The sequence below is a fragment of the Pelecanus crispus genome, chromosome 9 (genome assembly GCF_030463565.1).
Source record: "Pelecanus crispus isolate bPelCri1 chromosome 9, bPelCri1.pri, whole genome shotgun sequence".
Taxonomy (NCBI): domain Eukaryota; kingdom Metazoa; phylum Chordata; class Aves; order Pelecaniformes; family Pelecanidae; genus Pelecanus; species Pelecanus crispus.
In genome coordinates, this window is record NC_134651.1 from 33,190,499 (window position 1) to 33,208,800 (window position 18,302).

Below are 18,302 nucleotides of genomic sequence, written 5' to 3' on the forward strand. Positions count from 1 at the left end.
GCAGGCAGGGACCCCTGCGGGTCTCCAGCCCCAGGGCCAGGGGCAGGGCCAGGGCCAGGGCCAGGGCCAGCCACGTCCCCTGCCCCTCCAGGGGGGTAACGCCGCCAGCACCAGAGCCCAACTGCTTCCAGGAGGCCCCCGAGGGGCTCTCCCCGCCGGGCAGCGTCTGCCACGGCCCCGCAGGGGCGGATCTCTTCGACACCGGCCCCAAAGCTGGCGGGGAGCGGGGCGGCTGCGCGGCCCCAGCCAGCGCCTCAGGCAGCCGCCGGCAGAGCGACGGGCCGCGACGAGCCGCCCCGTGGCCGCCCCCGCCGCGGGCCCTGTCATGGCGCCCGCCCCCCCGCTCCCCCCGCCCCCACCGCCCCGCGGAGGGCGGCCCGAGGGCGGTGCCGCTGCCGGCGGCGGGGCCTGCTCAGGTGCGGCGGCGGCGGCGGCGGCGGCTCGGCAGCGCAGTGCCCCTGGTGCCGCCGCCATGAGCAGCGCGGAGCCGCCGCTCGGGGCCGGGCCGCGGGCACAGCCCGCCTGGAAGCGGGAGATCCTGGAGCGGAAGCGAGCGAAGCTGGCCGGGGCGGCCGGCGGCGAGCCGGAGCCCCCGGCGGGAGAGCGGCTGGTGGTGGCGGAGAGCCTGGGCCCGCTCCGGGAGAACCCCTTCATGCGGCTGGAGAGCGAGCGGCGGCGGCTGCGGCAGGGGCTGCCCGGGCACGGCCCCGAGGCGGCGCGGCCGCTGCAGCAGCTGCTGGAGCTGTACAGCGCCGTGCCCGGCATCCGCACCATCCGCGCCGACAACATCCTCATCATCGAGTCCCAGCCCGACGCCGCCGCCTGCTTCGCCGAGGCGGACGCGCTGCCCGGCCGCCGCCGGGACCCGGCCGCCGCCGCCTCCTCCTCCCCGCCGCGGCGCCCCGACCCGCTGCGGGAGCTGCTGGCCCGCCGGGGCGCCGCCCTCGCCGAGATCCGCGCTGACCAGGTCGTCATCTACGAGGCGACCGAGCCGCCGGAGCCGCCCGAGGCGGCCGAGCCGGGCACCGTCAGCCGCCTTCTGGAGAAGTTCGGGCAGCGGCCGCGGGGCCGCCGACGCCGCGGCGGGGAGGCGCTGACCGGGCCCGGGCCCGGGCCCGGCGCCGTGCCAGGCGGAGAGGCTGCTCCTCCGCAGGTGGGACCGGGCTCCCCCCGGGCCGGGCCGGCTGCTCCTTCGGCGGTGCCGGGCTCCCCCCGGGCCGGGCCGGCTGCTCCTTCGGCGGTGCCAGGCTCCCCCCGGGCCGGGCCGGCTGCTCCTTCGGCGGTGCCGGGCTCCCCCCGGGCCGGGCCGGCTGCTCCTTCGGCGGTGCCGGGCTCCCCCCGGCCGATCCCTCCGCAGGTGGTACCCGGCTCCCCCCGGGCCTCGACCCCAAAGGTGGGACCGGGATCTCCGCAGGCGGTGCCGGCTCCCCCCCGGGCTGCCACCCCCCCAGTGGTGCCGGCCACCCCCCAGCCTGCTGTCCTGCAGCCGGTTCCCCCCCGGGCTGCCCAGCCCACAGCCCCCCAGGCAGCCCCGGTTCCCCCCCGAGCTGCCCCCCTACAGCCCACAGCCTCCCAGGCAGCCCCATTTCCCCCCCGGGGTGCGCAGCCCACAGCCCCCCAGGCAGCCCCGCTTCCCCCCAGGGCTGTCACCTCCCAGACTGCAGCCCCCCAGGCAGTCCCAGCTTCCCCCCAGGCAGTCCCAGCTTCCCCCCAGGCCACAGCCCCCCAGGCAGTCCCAGCTGCCCCCAAGGCTGCAGCCCCCCAGGCCAACTGCTTTCTGCACAAGATCGGCTCCAACTCTTTCACCGTCACCCCCCGGGGCCTGCCCCCTGGCAGCCGCATCCCCGAGCCCGGCGCTGTCCCTGCCAGCTGTCCCACGCTGCCCAAGGGGCCGCTAGTGCCATCCACCAGCACTTCCCATGCCAGAGCCAACGCCAGGAGGCCAAAGCCAGAGGAGGCCGAAGCGGCTGTGTCACCCCCGCCCAGTGCCATTCTGGTCCCCAGTGCCACCGGCTCCACCCAGCCGCTCTCCGCCTCTGCCCCCCGGGCTGGGGGCTCCTTTGAAATCCTCCCGGCCCCCAAGCCTGACTTGGCTGCCATCCCAGCCCATGACCTGCAGGCCCAGGCCCTGGCCAACCTGCGCCTGAATTCACGCAATTCCTTCCTCTTTGTGCCCCGCCGGGAGGGCAGCCCAGCTCTGCCACCGGCCCAGAGCACCAGGCCGGGGCCACCGCCACCATCCTTGGAGGAGAAGGCACCGAAGGAGCCCCCGAGGGCTTCTGCCCCGGAGCAGGAAGAGCCTCTCGCTTCCCCACCGGCACCTCTGGATCCGTTGGTACCTGTGACTTACATCGATGACATTGTGGAGCCGGACAGTGGGGAGCTTTCTCCTAGGGCCGTCTCGGCTGCAAGGACAGGGAGCTTGGCAGATCAGCCTGGTGGAGCTGGCCCTGACCTGGAGATGGAGTTTTCCTCTGTGCCCCTCTATAGACTCCACTCTGCACCCCACCAGAGGGGAGGTAGCACCTTCACTGTCGTGCCCAAAAGGAAGCCTGTTTCCTCAGGGCTGCAGACTCTCACTGATGCCAGCGGAAGGCTGCAGCGGGAGGAAGAGAAGGAGGAGGAAGAGGAGAGCAAAGAAAAAGGCAAAGCCGTGGAGAATGCTGACGGGCCCCAAGCAGGGATGTCCCATAAAAAGCGCTACCCCACGGTGAATGAGATCGAAGTGATAGGGGGGTACCTGTCCCTGGAGAGGTCCTGCATGAGCAAGACAGGCTCCCGTCGCAAGAAGGTAACTGCCTGGGGTGCCTCCGCACTGAATAGCCAGGCTGAAAGTAGCTCAATACTACTTTTGGCTTGTCTTTTCATGAGGCACCGGGTGGGAAGATAGGCAGTGTTTTTCTGGTCCTTTTGAGAGCCAGAGGCTTGCCCTCAGGGAGGGGGCACTGGGTGCTGTTTCACCACGTAGATGAGGGTGGGATATGACCTGTGGTAACTGCAGGGCCTCTCCCACAGTTGCTTCTTGGAGGTATGATAACGGAAAGTAAAATATTTCGGGTATTTAGAAAAATTGAGGCGAGTCGTGTGGTTTGAACAGCTGTGGACTTGCCCCCTCTCTAGCTATGCTCACTGTGTCTGGCAGGTGTTGGACATGTTGGGCTCCCCGTGGTCACTGCCCAGCTTGTGACACAGTACGGTGGGCAGCGTGGTGCTGGCGTCTTCCCCGCATTAGCGATCTATTGATAGAGACTCAAGAATTAGGTCTCTATTAGGCAGAAAGAGATCAGCAACAACTTAACTCCCCTTGATAGGATTATACCACCTGGCTGCTTATTCTGGATGTGCAGCTACATCTCTGAAGATCCACGAGATGTCGATTGCCCCAAGTGTCTTTGGAGTGAATGCCAGGTCTTCTCACTGCTTGGGATCTAACTTAGATACTTGGCGAGCCTTAAAGTGAGAATTAATCTCTGTATGGCTTGGTGAAATGCATCTGGATGTGATAAAGACACAGTCATGCTGAAAGGGCAGGTTATTTTGCTGTGCCGGAGCAGTAGGCTCTGAAAGCAGCACACCGAGGTGACAAATCCTGATTTCTAGGTCTGCGACATGACACGTTTTTCCATAGCAGGAAGAGTTGTTTGACGTTCCGTTACCTAAATTCAACTAAATATTTGAGGGACTGAATCCGCATGGGTACCTGAGGCACTAAGCATTATAATTTGAGGAAATCCTTTGAGTAGGGTGCATGTCATTTAGAAGGGAGGCAGGGAGTGCTGTTTCTCTTGGCTTAATGTTGTTAAATTCCTTCATCAAGAGCATGCAGTCTGTATTAATTTGATCGTGACTAATGCAGATAGCAGATCTGGAGTATTAGCGCCATGAGATCCAGAATAAGCAAATAAGCAGGAGTGTTGATTCTCGCCCAGTGCTCCTGCAGTTTTTCCTTGTCCTCCTGCAGGGAAATGCTTGATCAGACTGGAATTGTTCTGCTGCTTAAATACCTGCTGGCTTGCATTCATTCCAGTGGTTTTCTTGTCTCTGCTCATTTCAGTTTGGGGTATTAATTCCCAATAAATAAACCAAATCAGGTGTGGTATAAATGGTGAAAATATCAAGACAACATTTTACAGTTATGGGTACTCTTAGGATGGAGCAGAAAATACAGAGGAAACTTTGCGGGACAGACACTCTTAGATAAGTCTGGCTTCTGATGCAGCCAGAGGAGCTGATTTCTCTGTGCAGGGTGGTGCTGTTGGGGCAGCAGCCTTGCTGGTAAAAGAATAAAGCCTCAAGTAAGCAAAATCAATTAAATGGTGCGCAGTGGAAGCCGTCCGTAATAGTACAAAAAGGCGGGAGGGGGACAGGGACAAGGACAAGGCTAGTGCAGCGACTCAATTGTTTAAGGTTGGTCAAACACTGGAACAGGAGCCCAGAGAAGTAGTGGCATCTCCAGCCTCGGAGCTATTTGAAACTTGCCTGGGGAGAGCCTTGAGCAACTGATCGGGTCAGGCCTGCTTGGAGCCGGCGTTTGGGCTAGAGACCTCCAGAGGTCCTTTCCTAACCTAAAATATAGTATGATTCTTTGAAATTGGTTAACAACTGTTTTGTCTGTTCAGTGTTGGATTTGTGTGTGACATTGGGCAGGTCATGTAGCTTCTCTGCCTATGTTCTTGTCAGCTTAATAGCATTAACTGTCCCACTCTGCAGACACTCTGAAGATGAAGTGTGCTAAATACTGCAAGATGCATATACAACTGTGAGGACATATGCCAAGAATCATATGTGGGGGATGTCCTGCATGAGAACTTGCATAAAGATCTAGTTTCTGAGAAGAGCGATATTAAAAGGCAAAGGAGGAACTGCCTGTTACATTGCAGAGCTCAGGAGGCTGAAACAAATGGGGACCCTTCGGAAAATAAGATCTAGCTTAAGGAGAAGTAGTAGAGACACAAGTTTCTGGGTAAAACTAAATGTGGTGATGTAGTGGGAAAAACACCAGCTTTTCTTTCAGTTCCCTTCCTGATAGGGGTAGCAAGCATGGAGTTTGACTTTGTAGGCAGGTTTTAGAAGATGCTGAAGCTGTAGCAAATGGAAAGATTTCTGTTTACTCTTAACCTAGAGGACGTTTGTGGCTTTTACTCTGGGTAATAAGGCTGAGTGTTGATGCCTGAAAAGGAAGGAGCTAGTATTAGGACGCATTCCTTGGTTTCTTCCCAAGAGATTGCTGTGTGTCACCAAGGCAACCGGCCAAAAACAAGGGTTCTGTTTTGTAGATATGCCAGGGTTTTCAGAAACTTGATTTTGGCCTGAATTGGGCAGAAGCAGACATTTCCTGTGAGCTGGAAGCTACAATTCTTTGGTAAAACCAATGTCCCTTTCTTTTTTGGGGATATCAAAATCAAACCTGATGCTGGTTTCGGTGAGCAGCTACTTGGGTCTTTTGGGGTGATTCTTTCCAGGCAGACCTGCTGGATGAGTCCACCTCCTGCTGAGCATCTTCCTTTCCAAACCTTGCCTTGGATTTGCTGAAAGGTCTTTAAGTATGCTCCAGCTTCAAGAAAGTGGTGTTTAGTGAAACCTCGATGACTTGGAAAACTTCATCTGCTTGCTGATCCCCAGCAGGAGTCTGGGTGAGGTAAACAGCAGGTATAGCACAGCCTGGAAATGCTGCGTTCCTGCAGATCCGGGGGTGTCTGTGCTTGGAGTCAGAGCTAATGATTTATTAGGAGGGAGAGAGGCGGTGGTGGCAGTTAGACTGATTGTTCTGTGAGATGCAGACTGTGTTTTTCTTCAAATGCAGAAATTCGGCCTCCCTTTTCAGTCCCCTTGTCTGGCCATTGATTGCCTGACTATGGTAGAGATGCCAGCAAAATGGAGCTGACTTGGGCCATGTCCTCCGGTCCATGTCCTCCAGTCCACATGCCTCCATGGCTTTTTGGAGTGGGAGGGTGGCTGGGACAGGGTGGGAGTGGGTTCCAGCGCTGCTCTGGTCTGTGCAGAGGGAGCTCCAGCCCCCTGCTCTTGCCTGCACAGCTGCTGACGGTGGCTGCAGGATTTGTGACTTTGCTGTGGCCTGAGGGACGCTGCTGGTGTTCAAGGCCTTTCAGGAAAAATAGCTTTATTGCTCCTTCCAGACACTTCAAATATGTGAAGCAGCTGTTTGTTTTGGGGTTGGAGCTGCATCTGAGCTGATGAGGGAGAGAGAAATGCTGTTCCTGTGTCAGAATAAAAAATGGGTTCCCAGCTCTCTTGTGCAACTGGAGCTACTGCGGTGGGACAGCTGTTGTTCACACAGGGCTGTGAAGGTGAACATGGGGTTGTTTGTGTATGATGGGACACAATCAACATCTGCAGGTGCAGGGCAGAGTCCCAGCCGTGCTTGTCCTGGGGACCGGCCTGCCTGTGTGGGCAGGGAGTTTGAGCTCTTGTCCTCCTACAGGTGTTAAGATGCCCTCTTAACTTGACCTCTCCAAGCGGTATCACAGTTCAGATAAAGCAGGGGGAGTGTAACTTCAGTTTGAAAACTAAGTGAACATTTGCAGCTTTGAACAGACATGCTGGGTTTCAAGCAGAGTGCTGGGCAGCTGCTGGAAGAGGCTGGCTGAGCTGACAGCTCTGATGACGAGGACAGGATACGTGTGCAGGGGTGGAAGGAGACCTAATGACCTTTATTCTAAACAGGGAGTGGGGGAGAGGATGCAGAGTTCTGTTGGTGACCTCTGTTCAGTGCTTGTCTTCGTACTCTCTTATTACAGAAGTAGTAAAGACACTTCAGCCTGATAGCCCTAGGAGGAAGGGAACGCTTCGCTGCAGGATGTGGATCTTTGGGATCTCAGAGGATAAAATCCAGCTTGGCTGAGCTGACAAGAATCAATCTTTGTTTCGTTACCTGCCAGGAAAATGTACAATAACGTTGTCAGCAAGATAGAAATCTAGGTTTCTGTAAAACATGTGACTGGCATGTTGGAGCGAGTGATTGGAAAGGACTGCAAACTGCCGAGCCAGCTGGGGTCCTGAGAAATAGTCTTTTATCTAGGCTTCATGTTCTCATCTTGTTGGAGGCTGGACTCTGCTGTGAAGGTCCCGTGTGTACAGAATTTGCCCTGACTGTGCTCCTTCCTTATGTCTTGTCACTCCTGCAGTTCATCCCAAGTCACAGTATGTTTGTCCTCTCCAGAACCTGCTACCTCTTGGGGAACCTGCAGGAAAGGTGACTTCTGGTCAGGCCACCTGAAGTCCTGTAAATAACCAGACTTGTGAGCCAACAGACATCAGATTGTTGGTGGGTTTAATGTTTTTTGCTTGTCACAGTTGGCAGTTTGCCGAGTGCTGGAAGGTGAGCTGCAGCCTTGGTGAACAGGGCTTACAAGAGCAAGGTTGGTGGGATCCAAACAGTTGGAGTCTAATGCTTTCCTGCTTCTTTGCAAAATTATCTTCAGAGATGTTCAGCTTCAGCTGAACTTCAAAAAGTTCAAGCTTATGTGGACTTTAGCATGGTCCATTTTCTAATGTTTTGAGCTGCATAGTGCCTGAATATGGCTTCCAAATGCCCACCTAAATGTCTGTTAAAAAATCATTCTAAACATCCTTCAGCTTTTCATCATGGGCTGGATTGGGCAGCAGTTTTGTTGGTCTAACCTGCTGAACTTCTTGCTCTGCAGCTTTCCATCTGTTCAGTTCTGCTGGAGATGGTCTCCTGTGAGAACCAGGTGTAGGCTTGAGATGTTGGCAGGGATGAACGCTTCCGACTATTGCCCAGACCTGTTTGGAGCAAGTCTGCACGGTGTGGAATCTAAATACCAGTGACTGCCTCAAGTATTTTTTTGCAATGTATAACACAAGTAAATGAACCTGGTGGTAGAAGCAAAAATCTTGCTGCAAAAATTACTTGGATTCCCTTGTCTCTGTGTTTTGGAAGGGTCAGGACAAAGATTTGTGTTATTTAGCTCTTGGAGAGCTGTGTGATCACACAGCTGTTTTCTGTCTCGTGGCTGTGCTCTGCTGGGGCAAATACATCTGCTACCTTTAAGGAGGGGCTGTAGTATGTATCTGAGATGGATGTATTGAATTTCTGGTAGATGAGGTCAGCAGTGACAAGTCCCACTAAGAAAATACATGTCTTGGGTGATCACGCGTGGTCCCTCCCCTAGGAGGTGACTTCCACTAGCTGTTGGATGTGAGCAGGCTGTTTCTGCAGACTGCACCCAGACAGTGCAATTTCCCTGCCCTTTTCTAATTTTGATTTTTAGCCTATGATGTTGATGGCTGAAGACTCTAGAAATCAGGATCTTGTTGCGGTTGCAGTTTTTAAACCACCTCACAAGCTGCACCTGAGGCTATCGGTGGGGAAGTATGTTGTTTTTTGTTTCCCCGCTGTCTGCCAGCTCCTTGAAGTGCTTGTACTAAACCCCTGGCAGAGCAGATGAGTCATATTTATCTCATCTCTGTAGTGGAAAATTTTCTGTGACTGAGATTCTCCATGGCCTTGCCACTCCCATGCTTCGCCTCATGCCATAGTGACAATCTGAGCTGCTCCCCAAATCCCCCCGGTTCTCTTCCTCCCATCCCCTACTTGCCTGCTGCTGTTGGCAGCACAGGGAATAGGACAGAAGAGCTAAAATAGAAAGTCTTGCGCAAATAAGAGACAAGCCTGCCTTTGAAGCTGGTTAGGATGTGCCCAGGGCTCAGCCTGCCCCAGAATTTGAGAGGAGATTTGGAGTACTTTGTGCTCTGAATTCTGATCATGTGGATTACAGTTAACATTATCTTAATCTGTGGACCAGATTGGAGATGGTTTATAATTTCCCTCCATCTCAAGTATTCAGCTTGTCTTGGGTTTGGGTTTTCCTCCCCACTCTGCTTTTTCCAGTACATGGTCACAGTGTTCCTGAGAAGAGCTGAGGAAGTACACAGTCAGGCTGGCTAGGGCAGAAGTCCTGCTTGTCAGTGTTATATGCGGGAAACAGTAGGAAAAATTAAAATGTTTATTTTCCAGGTTCAGTGGCAGTAAGGGAAATCTTGGTAAGAGCTGTTGCAGCAGCATCTCCTTCACCTCTGGGGTTGTGCTCACTCCCCTCCTGAGTGAAACCTGGGCAATTTAAAATCTATTTACAAACCCAGACTCTTCCTAGTGACTGCAGTGGGACATGGGTATGCCAGGAAGCTGTAACGATATCGCTGTTTGGACAGTTTGTATAGGAATAGTCACGTGATGTGTCTATCACACAGAGAAACTCCACAAACATCCTGGGAAAATCTGGACTGAAGGAACTTGGTGCTGATGTTTTCTGAGAAGTGCCCTTCAGATGATCTTGGGAACTTGGCAGGATGGAGGTGCTGTTTTGTAGGCATTTGAAGGACTATAGGCAAGCTGAAGAAAATATCTCAGACATTATGAGAGCAAAACACTCACGTGCTTAGGGAAATCGTATGGCTTGCAGCTAGTGAAAATGCAGGTCTGAGGGCATATCCGTAAGCCCCATAGTGAACTTAATGCACTTAGTCACTTCTCTTCAAGGAAGTATCTTTTGCATATTAGTAGTACAGAAAAAGGGCAAGAGAGGCATGAACTCTGTCACGCAGCTAATACTATTCACATTACTGAAGCCTTTTGGTCCTGAAGTCTAGAATGAGCTCCTTGCCAGGGTGGGAAGTGATTCTGTTTCAAACCTCCCCATGCTTCCCAGGAAATGATGCCCCATTTGTGCCATTGCAGCTGAAGACTGTTCACTTGCACCAGACTGAAATATTTGTTTGGATTGCTCTGGTCAGCCTCAGTTGCACAGAAATGTTTGTGGGTGGCATCTCTCAGCCCTAGGGGCACCATGTTGTAGCCACAAATTGTATGCTCAGAGTTGCCTGTAAAGCAGAATCCTCTGCTGTTTGAGAGTTTTGTGCATTGTTTATGAAGATACCAAGTCTTGACACTAATTGTATCGTGTTTATGCCTGCTCTCTTTGTGTATTCAGATGAGATATGTTTCATATATGTAGGGAGATTTGTCCAATTCTTACAGGCTAAGTAAGTAATATTTGAATTGCTTGTTAAACTGTGTAAGGCTCTAGCTCCTCTGTCAGCAGATGTGCAAAGGAATGAAGGGATCCTTGGGTGAATAGCTGCTTTGTACCATGTCAGACTGGGACTCTTAACTGCCCCGTGGTTGTTTGGGCACTGGATCTCTTCTTGTCCGACACAGTTAAGGGAAGAGTTAGCAAAGCTGCCTGCCCTGCAGTGCTCTCTGGGACTGTCCCTACCCTGTCACTTCTCATCAGGAATTTGAAACTTCCCTGTGTCTTGCACAAGGAGTTTAATATTTCGAATCTCCATGCATTGCTCCTATCTACCATGTGCTTCAGCATATTGATTACACAGAGCTGGCTTTGTGGGTTGCCTTGTAAATGGAGACCTTCTTGTTTTGCCTTGTGGCTTGGGACCTGGGATGTGATCCTGGAGGCAACCTCTCCTTTGCTGGCAACACAGTGCTTCCTTGACGTGCTACTGCTGTAAATCTTTAGTGCTGCTAGCTCTGTTCAGTAACTAACTCTGTGACAGTTGAGCAAAAGTCAGTGTTACTCCTAGGAAATGCTTCTTGGAAAAGCATGATCAAGTGAGCCTATGGTGGAGCAGCCAACTCCTGTGACCCAGAACTCTTTATACAGAATGACAGAAAAGTACATTTCTGAAGGGTCATTTACAGTTTTCTGGGCATACTTAGGCTGCTTCAGCCATAGCAGTACAGGGTTAATCTGATACAGGAACCAAGCCTCAAGTCCCCTCCATTCCTAGGGGTACCTGTCAGGGAAAAACCCTTTCTTCCTGTGTGAAGGAAATGCTTTAGAGGTACAAAAGCTCCTTATCTTCTCCCCAGTGATAGCAAATGCCTTGGTAATATGCTGATGCTACTGCAGCCCCCAGGGTACTATTCCAGGCTGCCGCACATAGAGATTGTGCCTAGAGTTATTCAGCAATTAGAGCTGACGCATGACCATGTTTTCAGGACAAGTACAGGCATGTAGATAAGCTCTTTGCTAATTCCTATGAAATGGCTCATTTTCCCAAAAATACTTTATCTAAAAGTTTCAGAGAGAAAACTGCATCTCATGGGACTTGTCTAGATCATTGACTGCAGGTTGTAATGAAAAGAATGAAGGTCCCTGCAGAGGTATGCAGTTTATGAACTGCTCCTCCACCTGCTTTTACTAACTCTGCTGATCTGTGAGAATGGTCAGACTGGGTCAGATGGAAAGAGGAGGGTAAACCCTTTGGAGATCTTTGTCTACCATAAAATACCTGCTTCTACTCTCTGTTTCCAGTCTCACAAGCAGTTATTTGTCTGTGCAGGGACCTTCCCTCTCACCCCATGGCAGCAGGGAGGTGGGATGTTGTTCTGTGTTGAGACCCTCCTCTTCACACAGATCCTGAGCTCTGCTGGGCAGGGCCTCCACCAACCTACCAAATGGGTTTTGGTGCTTGAGGAGCTTTCCTGCCCAGCTTGGGGGGCTGTTTCTTGCAAACCTCTACAGGATGCTCTATATCAACAGGCTTCCTGATGCACTCCCAGCTGTCTGTTGCTGCAGTTTTCAGGTATCTGGTGTGAAGCCTTGTGCTTTCATCTCGTTGACCAAATCTTTAGACAACCAGTGCAGCAGCAAAGGTAGCAAAGCTCAATGTAAGACTGCACAGAAGCACAAGGTTCTTCAAAACACTGATTTTGTTCATGGTTGTTCTCTCAGAGATACCAATCAATCGCTTGTTTGTATTCATGCTGAATTGTTGTCCACCCTTCCTGCAGATATCAGCTGAAACCCTCCTGCTGCTGTTGCTGAGATGAGGCATTTGATTGACCAGGTGTGAAAAGCTGCTTTAAATCACACCCAGCAGCATGTCGGCAGCCCATGCATGTCCTGGGGAGTCAGTGCAGTCCCTAATTTTGTCACTTCAGGATTATACTGCTTATGGAGTGAGGATGATTAGAGGAAAATTAGTACCTGAAAAGAGCAAATCTAGATCCCTGGTGCTACTCAGATGTTTGGATCTTGTGAAGTAATTGGGTAGCATAACCAGGTTACCAAAAAATTGCTATGTCCCTCTTGTCGCCACCCAGCAGCCACTGCCCTCTTATCTAGTCTGTGGCAGCAGTGTGGTGGGTTTGGATGTGCTGGAGGTGCTGTGTGATGTTAGCAGGGGCAGGAATAAACTCCAGCTTGTGCTTCACAACTTGCCATCCCATCCGGCTCCTCTGCACACTGAGCAGGGATGGCAGCAGTGCCCCTTGCAGCCTCCTGCAAGAGCCATGGGTTTGGGAGACAGCTGTTCACAATCACTCTGCAGGGAAGGGGAAATGGGCTCAGTTGTTTCAGTCCCATTGTAGGCTGCTACGATGGGGGTCAACATGCTGACTCCGACTCTCCTTGCTGGAACATAGTTAAACAGTGATTCTCTTTTTCCCCTCTATTTTTTCTTTTAATGCCTAGAACAATTTTTTTTTCCTTACTATTATAAGGTGAGGATTTGAATTGCCAAAGAGGTTCCTGTTTAAAAGGTGTAAACCACCTTACATGATCACTTTGGCTTGCCACATGTGCTTAGAAGCAAATGCGATAATGGGTGGAGAAGAGAAAAAACACACTGAAGAGCTTGCTTCTGGAGTTGAGGATGGAGATTAACCCCATGATTTGCTCTTGAGACTTACAGAGATATCCCTGGTTTGTGAGAAGCCATCAGGTACTTGCTCTTTCATTAACTGTGGAGTCTTGCAGACTTTCCTGCCTCAGCTTTTGGAGGTGAGGTGTCTGCTGACTTTCATTGTTCGTGTCGCAGGTTGTTTTCTGTAAACGGGTTATTTTTATTTCTAATATGTCTCTGTACATGGGAGCTCTTTTGTTGTTGGTCTGGGTGCAGACTGGGTCCTGACAGCCTGCATCCCCTGAAGCAAGGTTGACTTTTTTTTTTTCTTTTCTAAAGGAGCCCTGTATGACTACTCAGATTTATGCTTGCTGGGCAATGTTTACCCTGGCTCCTCTATTACTCATTAGTGTTCAAATCCTAGCAAATAAATAAATAATTTTTGCTATGGCAACAAGTATCTGATGGCTGAACAGCACAATATTCCCTGAAAAGCCTGCCTTATTCTTCACAGTGTGGCTCTGATTGCTGGGCAGAGTATTAATGTATAGATATATGGGTTTGAGTTGGACCCTGGTTTTACGACACAGTTCTGGGTGAAGCATTCAGCTGAGCAAATAGTGATAAATCCCTGCAAACATCCACAGCTGAAGGGTGCAAAATTCTTCCTTTCCACAACTGGCAGCTGCTATTGAGGCAGAAATGGGGGAACAGCTGCAGAGATATGATGAGCAGAGTTCTCTGGCTGGGCTCAAGTGTGCTTGGCTCTTCTGGGATACGTTTTTCTTCTGAAGAAAATGACCCTTGTTGCCTTTTGTGTTTCCATAAAAGTCCATATGGCCTGGCAAGGGGCTGCTAGCTGTGCAAGCCTGTTGTCTGTGCCATTACTGGGCTCTTTATTTTTCTTTTTAGGTGGTTCCTGGGACTGAATCTGCCTGTGTTCCCTATGCACAGTGCTCAGTTCTGCTCATTAGCTGCTCAGAGGGTTTCTTAAGGAAGCTATGTTGACCCATGTGTCCCTTAGTTTTGCCTGAGTAAGTTGCCCTGCATCTGTTGGATCAAGCAGAGCTGCATTGTGCTTCCCCTGAAACCACCTCATGCTTGGGGAGGGGAGCTCGTGGGAAGAACCCAGGTGACGCCACAACAGGTTTATCACTTTCCATTTTGGGGCTGCTTTTGGGGCTCTCGCTCTGCATGGGCAGGGTTGCCTGAGCACCCCGGGGCAGTGTGCAGGTGTGGGGAAGGCAGCTGCTCATGCAGAGCCTGTTTGCCAGAGTCCAACCGTGTGCCAGCACCTGGTTGTTCCTCCAGTGTTTGCTTTGCCTGGGTGTGTCCGAGTGCTTTACTGCAGAGCGGCCGTAGGGCTCTTCCTGCTTCTTGGTAGCAGCGCACTGGGTGCAGTGGGTTGGGACACTACCGTAGAGCAAGCCAACATGGTTTCTGGGGGAGGTTCTTGTGCCGGGGTGCATTCATGCCAAGCAGGACTGCCTGGTGTCAGCCTTCACGTAGGCTGCGCTAGCCCAAACGGAGGTCTTGCTGAAGCAGCAAATTATCTTGTTATGAGCTCTCCTCCAGGCTGGGGCCCTGTGTGTGTGGGGCTGGCACCACTGTGGTTAATGATTGCTCTTTTCGAATAGCTTCAAGATTGCCTCCTACAGCATTGCGGCCTCTCTGCAGCAGGTACCTGACAGATCCCATGGCAGAGTGTTCTGCAGGACACCCAGCCTGGCTCCCAGGAGCCAGCGTGGCCTAAGTCGAATTGGCTGTGGGCAAGGGGAAGCTGCTTTAGTTCAAGGCTTAGGCTGGTTGGCATGCTGCCTCTGGGCACTGTGTTGAGGGGTGTCTCCTGGTCATTTCTGCTGCTTTCTACTCTTTGTTTTTACTCCCTGGTGAGGCTGTTTTCTCCTCTTGCAGTCATTTTTCTTAGAGATTTCCTCCTGATAGCAGAAAACAAGAAAAACTTAGTTCTATCTCTCAAGCTTAAATTCTAAAAACAAGCACATCTCTCCTGTCCCTTTTATATTTTCCATGTTTAGCCAAGTACTTCTTGGCCTTCAGCACAGTTGCCAGCACTGGTAAGCAGCCTGTGTGCAGTGTCTGGTTCTGGGATAGCTTCTGAGGTTCCAGGAGCCCTGGGCACCTCCACCCTCATGGCCTTTGTGCCTGGCAGCGTGACTCGTCCCCACAGTACAGACACCACATTGTGAGCAGTCGCTGCCTGCTCCGCCTCCTGGCTCGGATCAGGGAGCATCTAGGTCAGCAGCAGGAGTGAGAAATCCAGGGAACAGCAACTGGGATGCTCTGATCTTCAAGGTCATTTTATTCCGACCTCTTCTCTCTGAAATATAACCATTCTCCTCCCCATGTGTCATCTGGAGAAGGTTGGAGTGGCTCTGGCCAGGGCTGGGGCAGGGAATGGAGAAAGGCAGCTGGTTACCCTCTCTTATTTTCATCCATCCTTCTCCAGTGAGCGTGAGGAAGGGAACCAGCCTGTGTCTGAGTTACAGTCCTGGACTCAGGCAGAGTAGCACACAGGCCCATCGTGCCTATTTGCAGTGTGGACGAGGCGTTAGGTACTTACTCTGTTACCTGGATTTGATTAAAGCTCCCCTCATTGCTTTTCTGAAAAGCAGCAGTGAAATGCTCACTGTCTTGCCATGAAAACCCTTATCACCCACATAGCTCCAGCGTGTCTGTCTATGGGCAGCGCAGAATAATGCAGTAGCAGGCTGGCTCCCACTCAGTGCCAGTTTGCAGACTCTGTCCCCCCATGCAGTTGCAGGTTTGGCTTCAGCTGGGCCCATTGGCAGCATCAGCATCGCACCAGTGCTCCATGCACAGGAGATGCAGAGAGGCGGCTGCTGCTGTCGCAAGAAATACATGCGTCTGGGCAGCACGTGGTTGCTTGATAGGTGCTTGGGGCCACATGCTGTTTCTCAGGCTGTGGTGTATTTTGTATATGACGGAAACTGCAAATAAGGCACACAGGGCAAATGTGCTACACTTCTTGCCAGTTATTATACAGCATCAGCAGACATCTGAATCATCCAGCTCCTACAGCCTGTCACCAGCAACCACATCCTTTTAATTCTGTTCATAACCCTATTAGCTCAGTTTTAAATATAATTAGAAGTAAAGGGATCACAACACCCTTTTAGGCAGCTGGTCCTGAACCTTGATCTGCGTTGGCTAGATACTTCCCTACTTTTGGCCTAAATTTATTCCTGGCAAGCTTATCCTCCTTGTTTGTCTGTTGTATGCTGGCATCAGCAGTTCTTCTCTGCTCCTTGGTGTTTATTTCCTTGGTGTACTTAAAAAGAGCTGTTAGGCTTTTTCTCAACCTTCATTTTTGCTAGTGTGAAGAGGCTGAATCTCCTCTCCACCTGTTGAAATGAGTTGTAACCAGATCTTCTAAGCAGAATGGTAGATAATGATTAGGACAAGTAAGGCTGCAGGGGAACAACCCCTTCCTTCAGCTTTTCCTTTCAACGTAGAAGAGGACATCTGGAGTTACTGTGTCTGGGTTTGGGTGTCCTGCTACAGGATAGATGCCGAAACTGGAGCAAGTCCAGCAGAGGCTACCAAAGTGCTCCTGGGGCTGGGGGAAATGGCATTTGAGGAGAAGCTGAGGGAGGTGGTTTATTCAGCCTGGAGGAGAGAAGGGGGGAGTCCAGCTGCTGCCTTCCACTACCTGTGGGGTGTTACAGGCAGGATGGAGCCAGGCAGTCCCTATTTCCAGTGGAAATGCTGTGCTTTATTCCCACTTTATTTAAGTAGCATCCGAATGATGATTACAGTCCTGCAGCCAATCCAGAATTTTCTTTCTCAGTTATTCACAGGTGATGAACTTCTCTTAGAGCAAGGGTTGATCTTAAACATTGTCCCGTTTCTAAGTGTTCCTGCTCTCCAGTTTTCTGAATGACCCATAAAATTCTGGTTTTTCCTTGATGAACTCCCATGTTGGAGTCATCTTCATTCTCAGTCTCTCCCAGTTATTGTGCAAAGGTCACTAGTGAGAATACTAAATTGGTTTCAAAACAGAACCTTTAAGAATCTCCCACTTGTCCAGTATTTTCCCCCTCTCTCTACTACCACCTGTTACCACCTCTCCTTTAGCTGCTTCCATCTTCTCACTTTTGGTATTAAACCCTGTTTTTATCTAGCTTAAATAGCTTTTTGCCAGGATGTCTTCCCCAAAATATAGTCCTGATCACTGATGTTTCTACTTTCTAGAGCATGGGTACAGAAATGAGTTGGCAGGCATTAGCGATGTCACCTTTCCAACATGGGGATGCTTTCCTATCTTCCTTGGCAACACTGATCCCTTTTGAGGGACATGCCAGCTGCTCCTCCTGGCTGCTGGGCATTGCAGTGTTAGACAATGGCAAAGTGTGTGCTGCGGCAAAAAGCCAGAGGTACTCTCAACCTTTCAGCCTCCTGACTCCATCCCATCTCCTTGGCTATCTGCCTTTGTGGTTTCTCTCAGTGTAGTAAGAGATTCAACAAGGCACATGGGGAAAGGTGGGGGGATATGTAATGGCATAAAGCAGGGTGAAGCCCTGGGGTGGGAGGTGATCTTTGCCAGAGCAAATGTTACAATCAATGGTTTCTTGTGCTGCTTTCTAATAATTCTCCTTTGCTGTTGTCTAGATGAAGATCTCTTTCAATGAGACAAGTTTGCAGACTATGTTTGAGTACCCGTCAGAGAGCTCACTGGCAGAAGAGGAGGAGGAGGAGGAGGAAGAGGAAGGACATGCTTCTGAAACAGAGGAGGACAAGTCTTGCACCTTTCACATTCCACGCCCAAATAGCACTTTGCATCCCAATACACCTAATTCAGGTGAGCAAGGCACTGTGGTGGCACTGTGGGGTTATTGGTGGTGTCTGACACTGTCCACGTTTCCTACAGACCCTCTGTAGGGGCTCCACACAGATGGGAATGCTAATGGAGGTGACTTCTGACAGCAGAATTGGGGCTTAGTGGGGACAGGACTTGGACCAGAACAGGGAACTGCAGATGGGCAGCTTCCATGCTGTCCCTGCCAGAATCCTGATCCAAATTCCTTTTGGGGCAGTGAGAAATACTCACATAAGCTTTGTCCTTCCAGCAGATTTATCCAGCTACACCCCAAAGCACTCCGTGAAGTTCAGCGAGTGGCAGGAGCAGAAATATGAGGAGATGCCTGCTGCAGAGGGACCCCTCCCAAAGGAAGCTGATTCCCATGGGACCCAAGTCATGGTGAGACTTTAAATAAGCAGGTCTTGGCTTTGTCCTGCTGTGCTCAGGTTGGTCTGGACAGTGGATGGGATGGGACGTGCCTTCCACTGAACACCGGTGTGTGTGTTGGCTGCCCAGGGAGGCATGCCACTGATCACAAAGGGATCAACACAAGGTCCCGCTGCCACGAGCAGACCTGCCTCTCCCTGTATGCGTAAAGGAGACTTAAGGCAGCTGGCACACTTTGTACTCCAGGGCAAGTTTGGAGGGGGAAATTAAATGTGCTCGTTAGCCCTGGGCAAGGTGCCAATGCAGTCTTCACCGTCCAAAGGTGTGGGTACTCACTTGCTTTGGATTTGATGACGCCTCCATGTCAACTCTGCTTTCTCCACAGCTCACCCCAGCAGAGAAGGGCGGACTCTCCGATTTCAGCAGCGAGCCTGCTCTGTATTTTTGA

General features: G+C 51.6%; 1 protein-coding gene across 1 annotated transcript; it reads left to right on the forward strand.

Moving 5' to 3' along the window:
* Nucleotides 1-472: 472 nt before the first annotated feature.
* Nucleotides 473-18,302, forward strand: LOC104031016 (taperin). Its single transcript, XM_075717166.1, has 5 exons — nucleotides 473-1,393; nucleotides 1,694-2,791; nucleotides 17,278-17,467; nucleotides 17,736-17,866; nucleotides 18,240-18,302. The coding sequence occupies exons 1-5, from the start codon at nucleotides 473-475 to the stop codon at nucleotides 18,300-18,302; spliced, it is 2,403 nt and encodes an 800-aa protein (XP_075573281.1).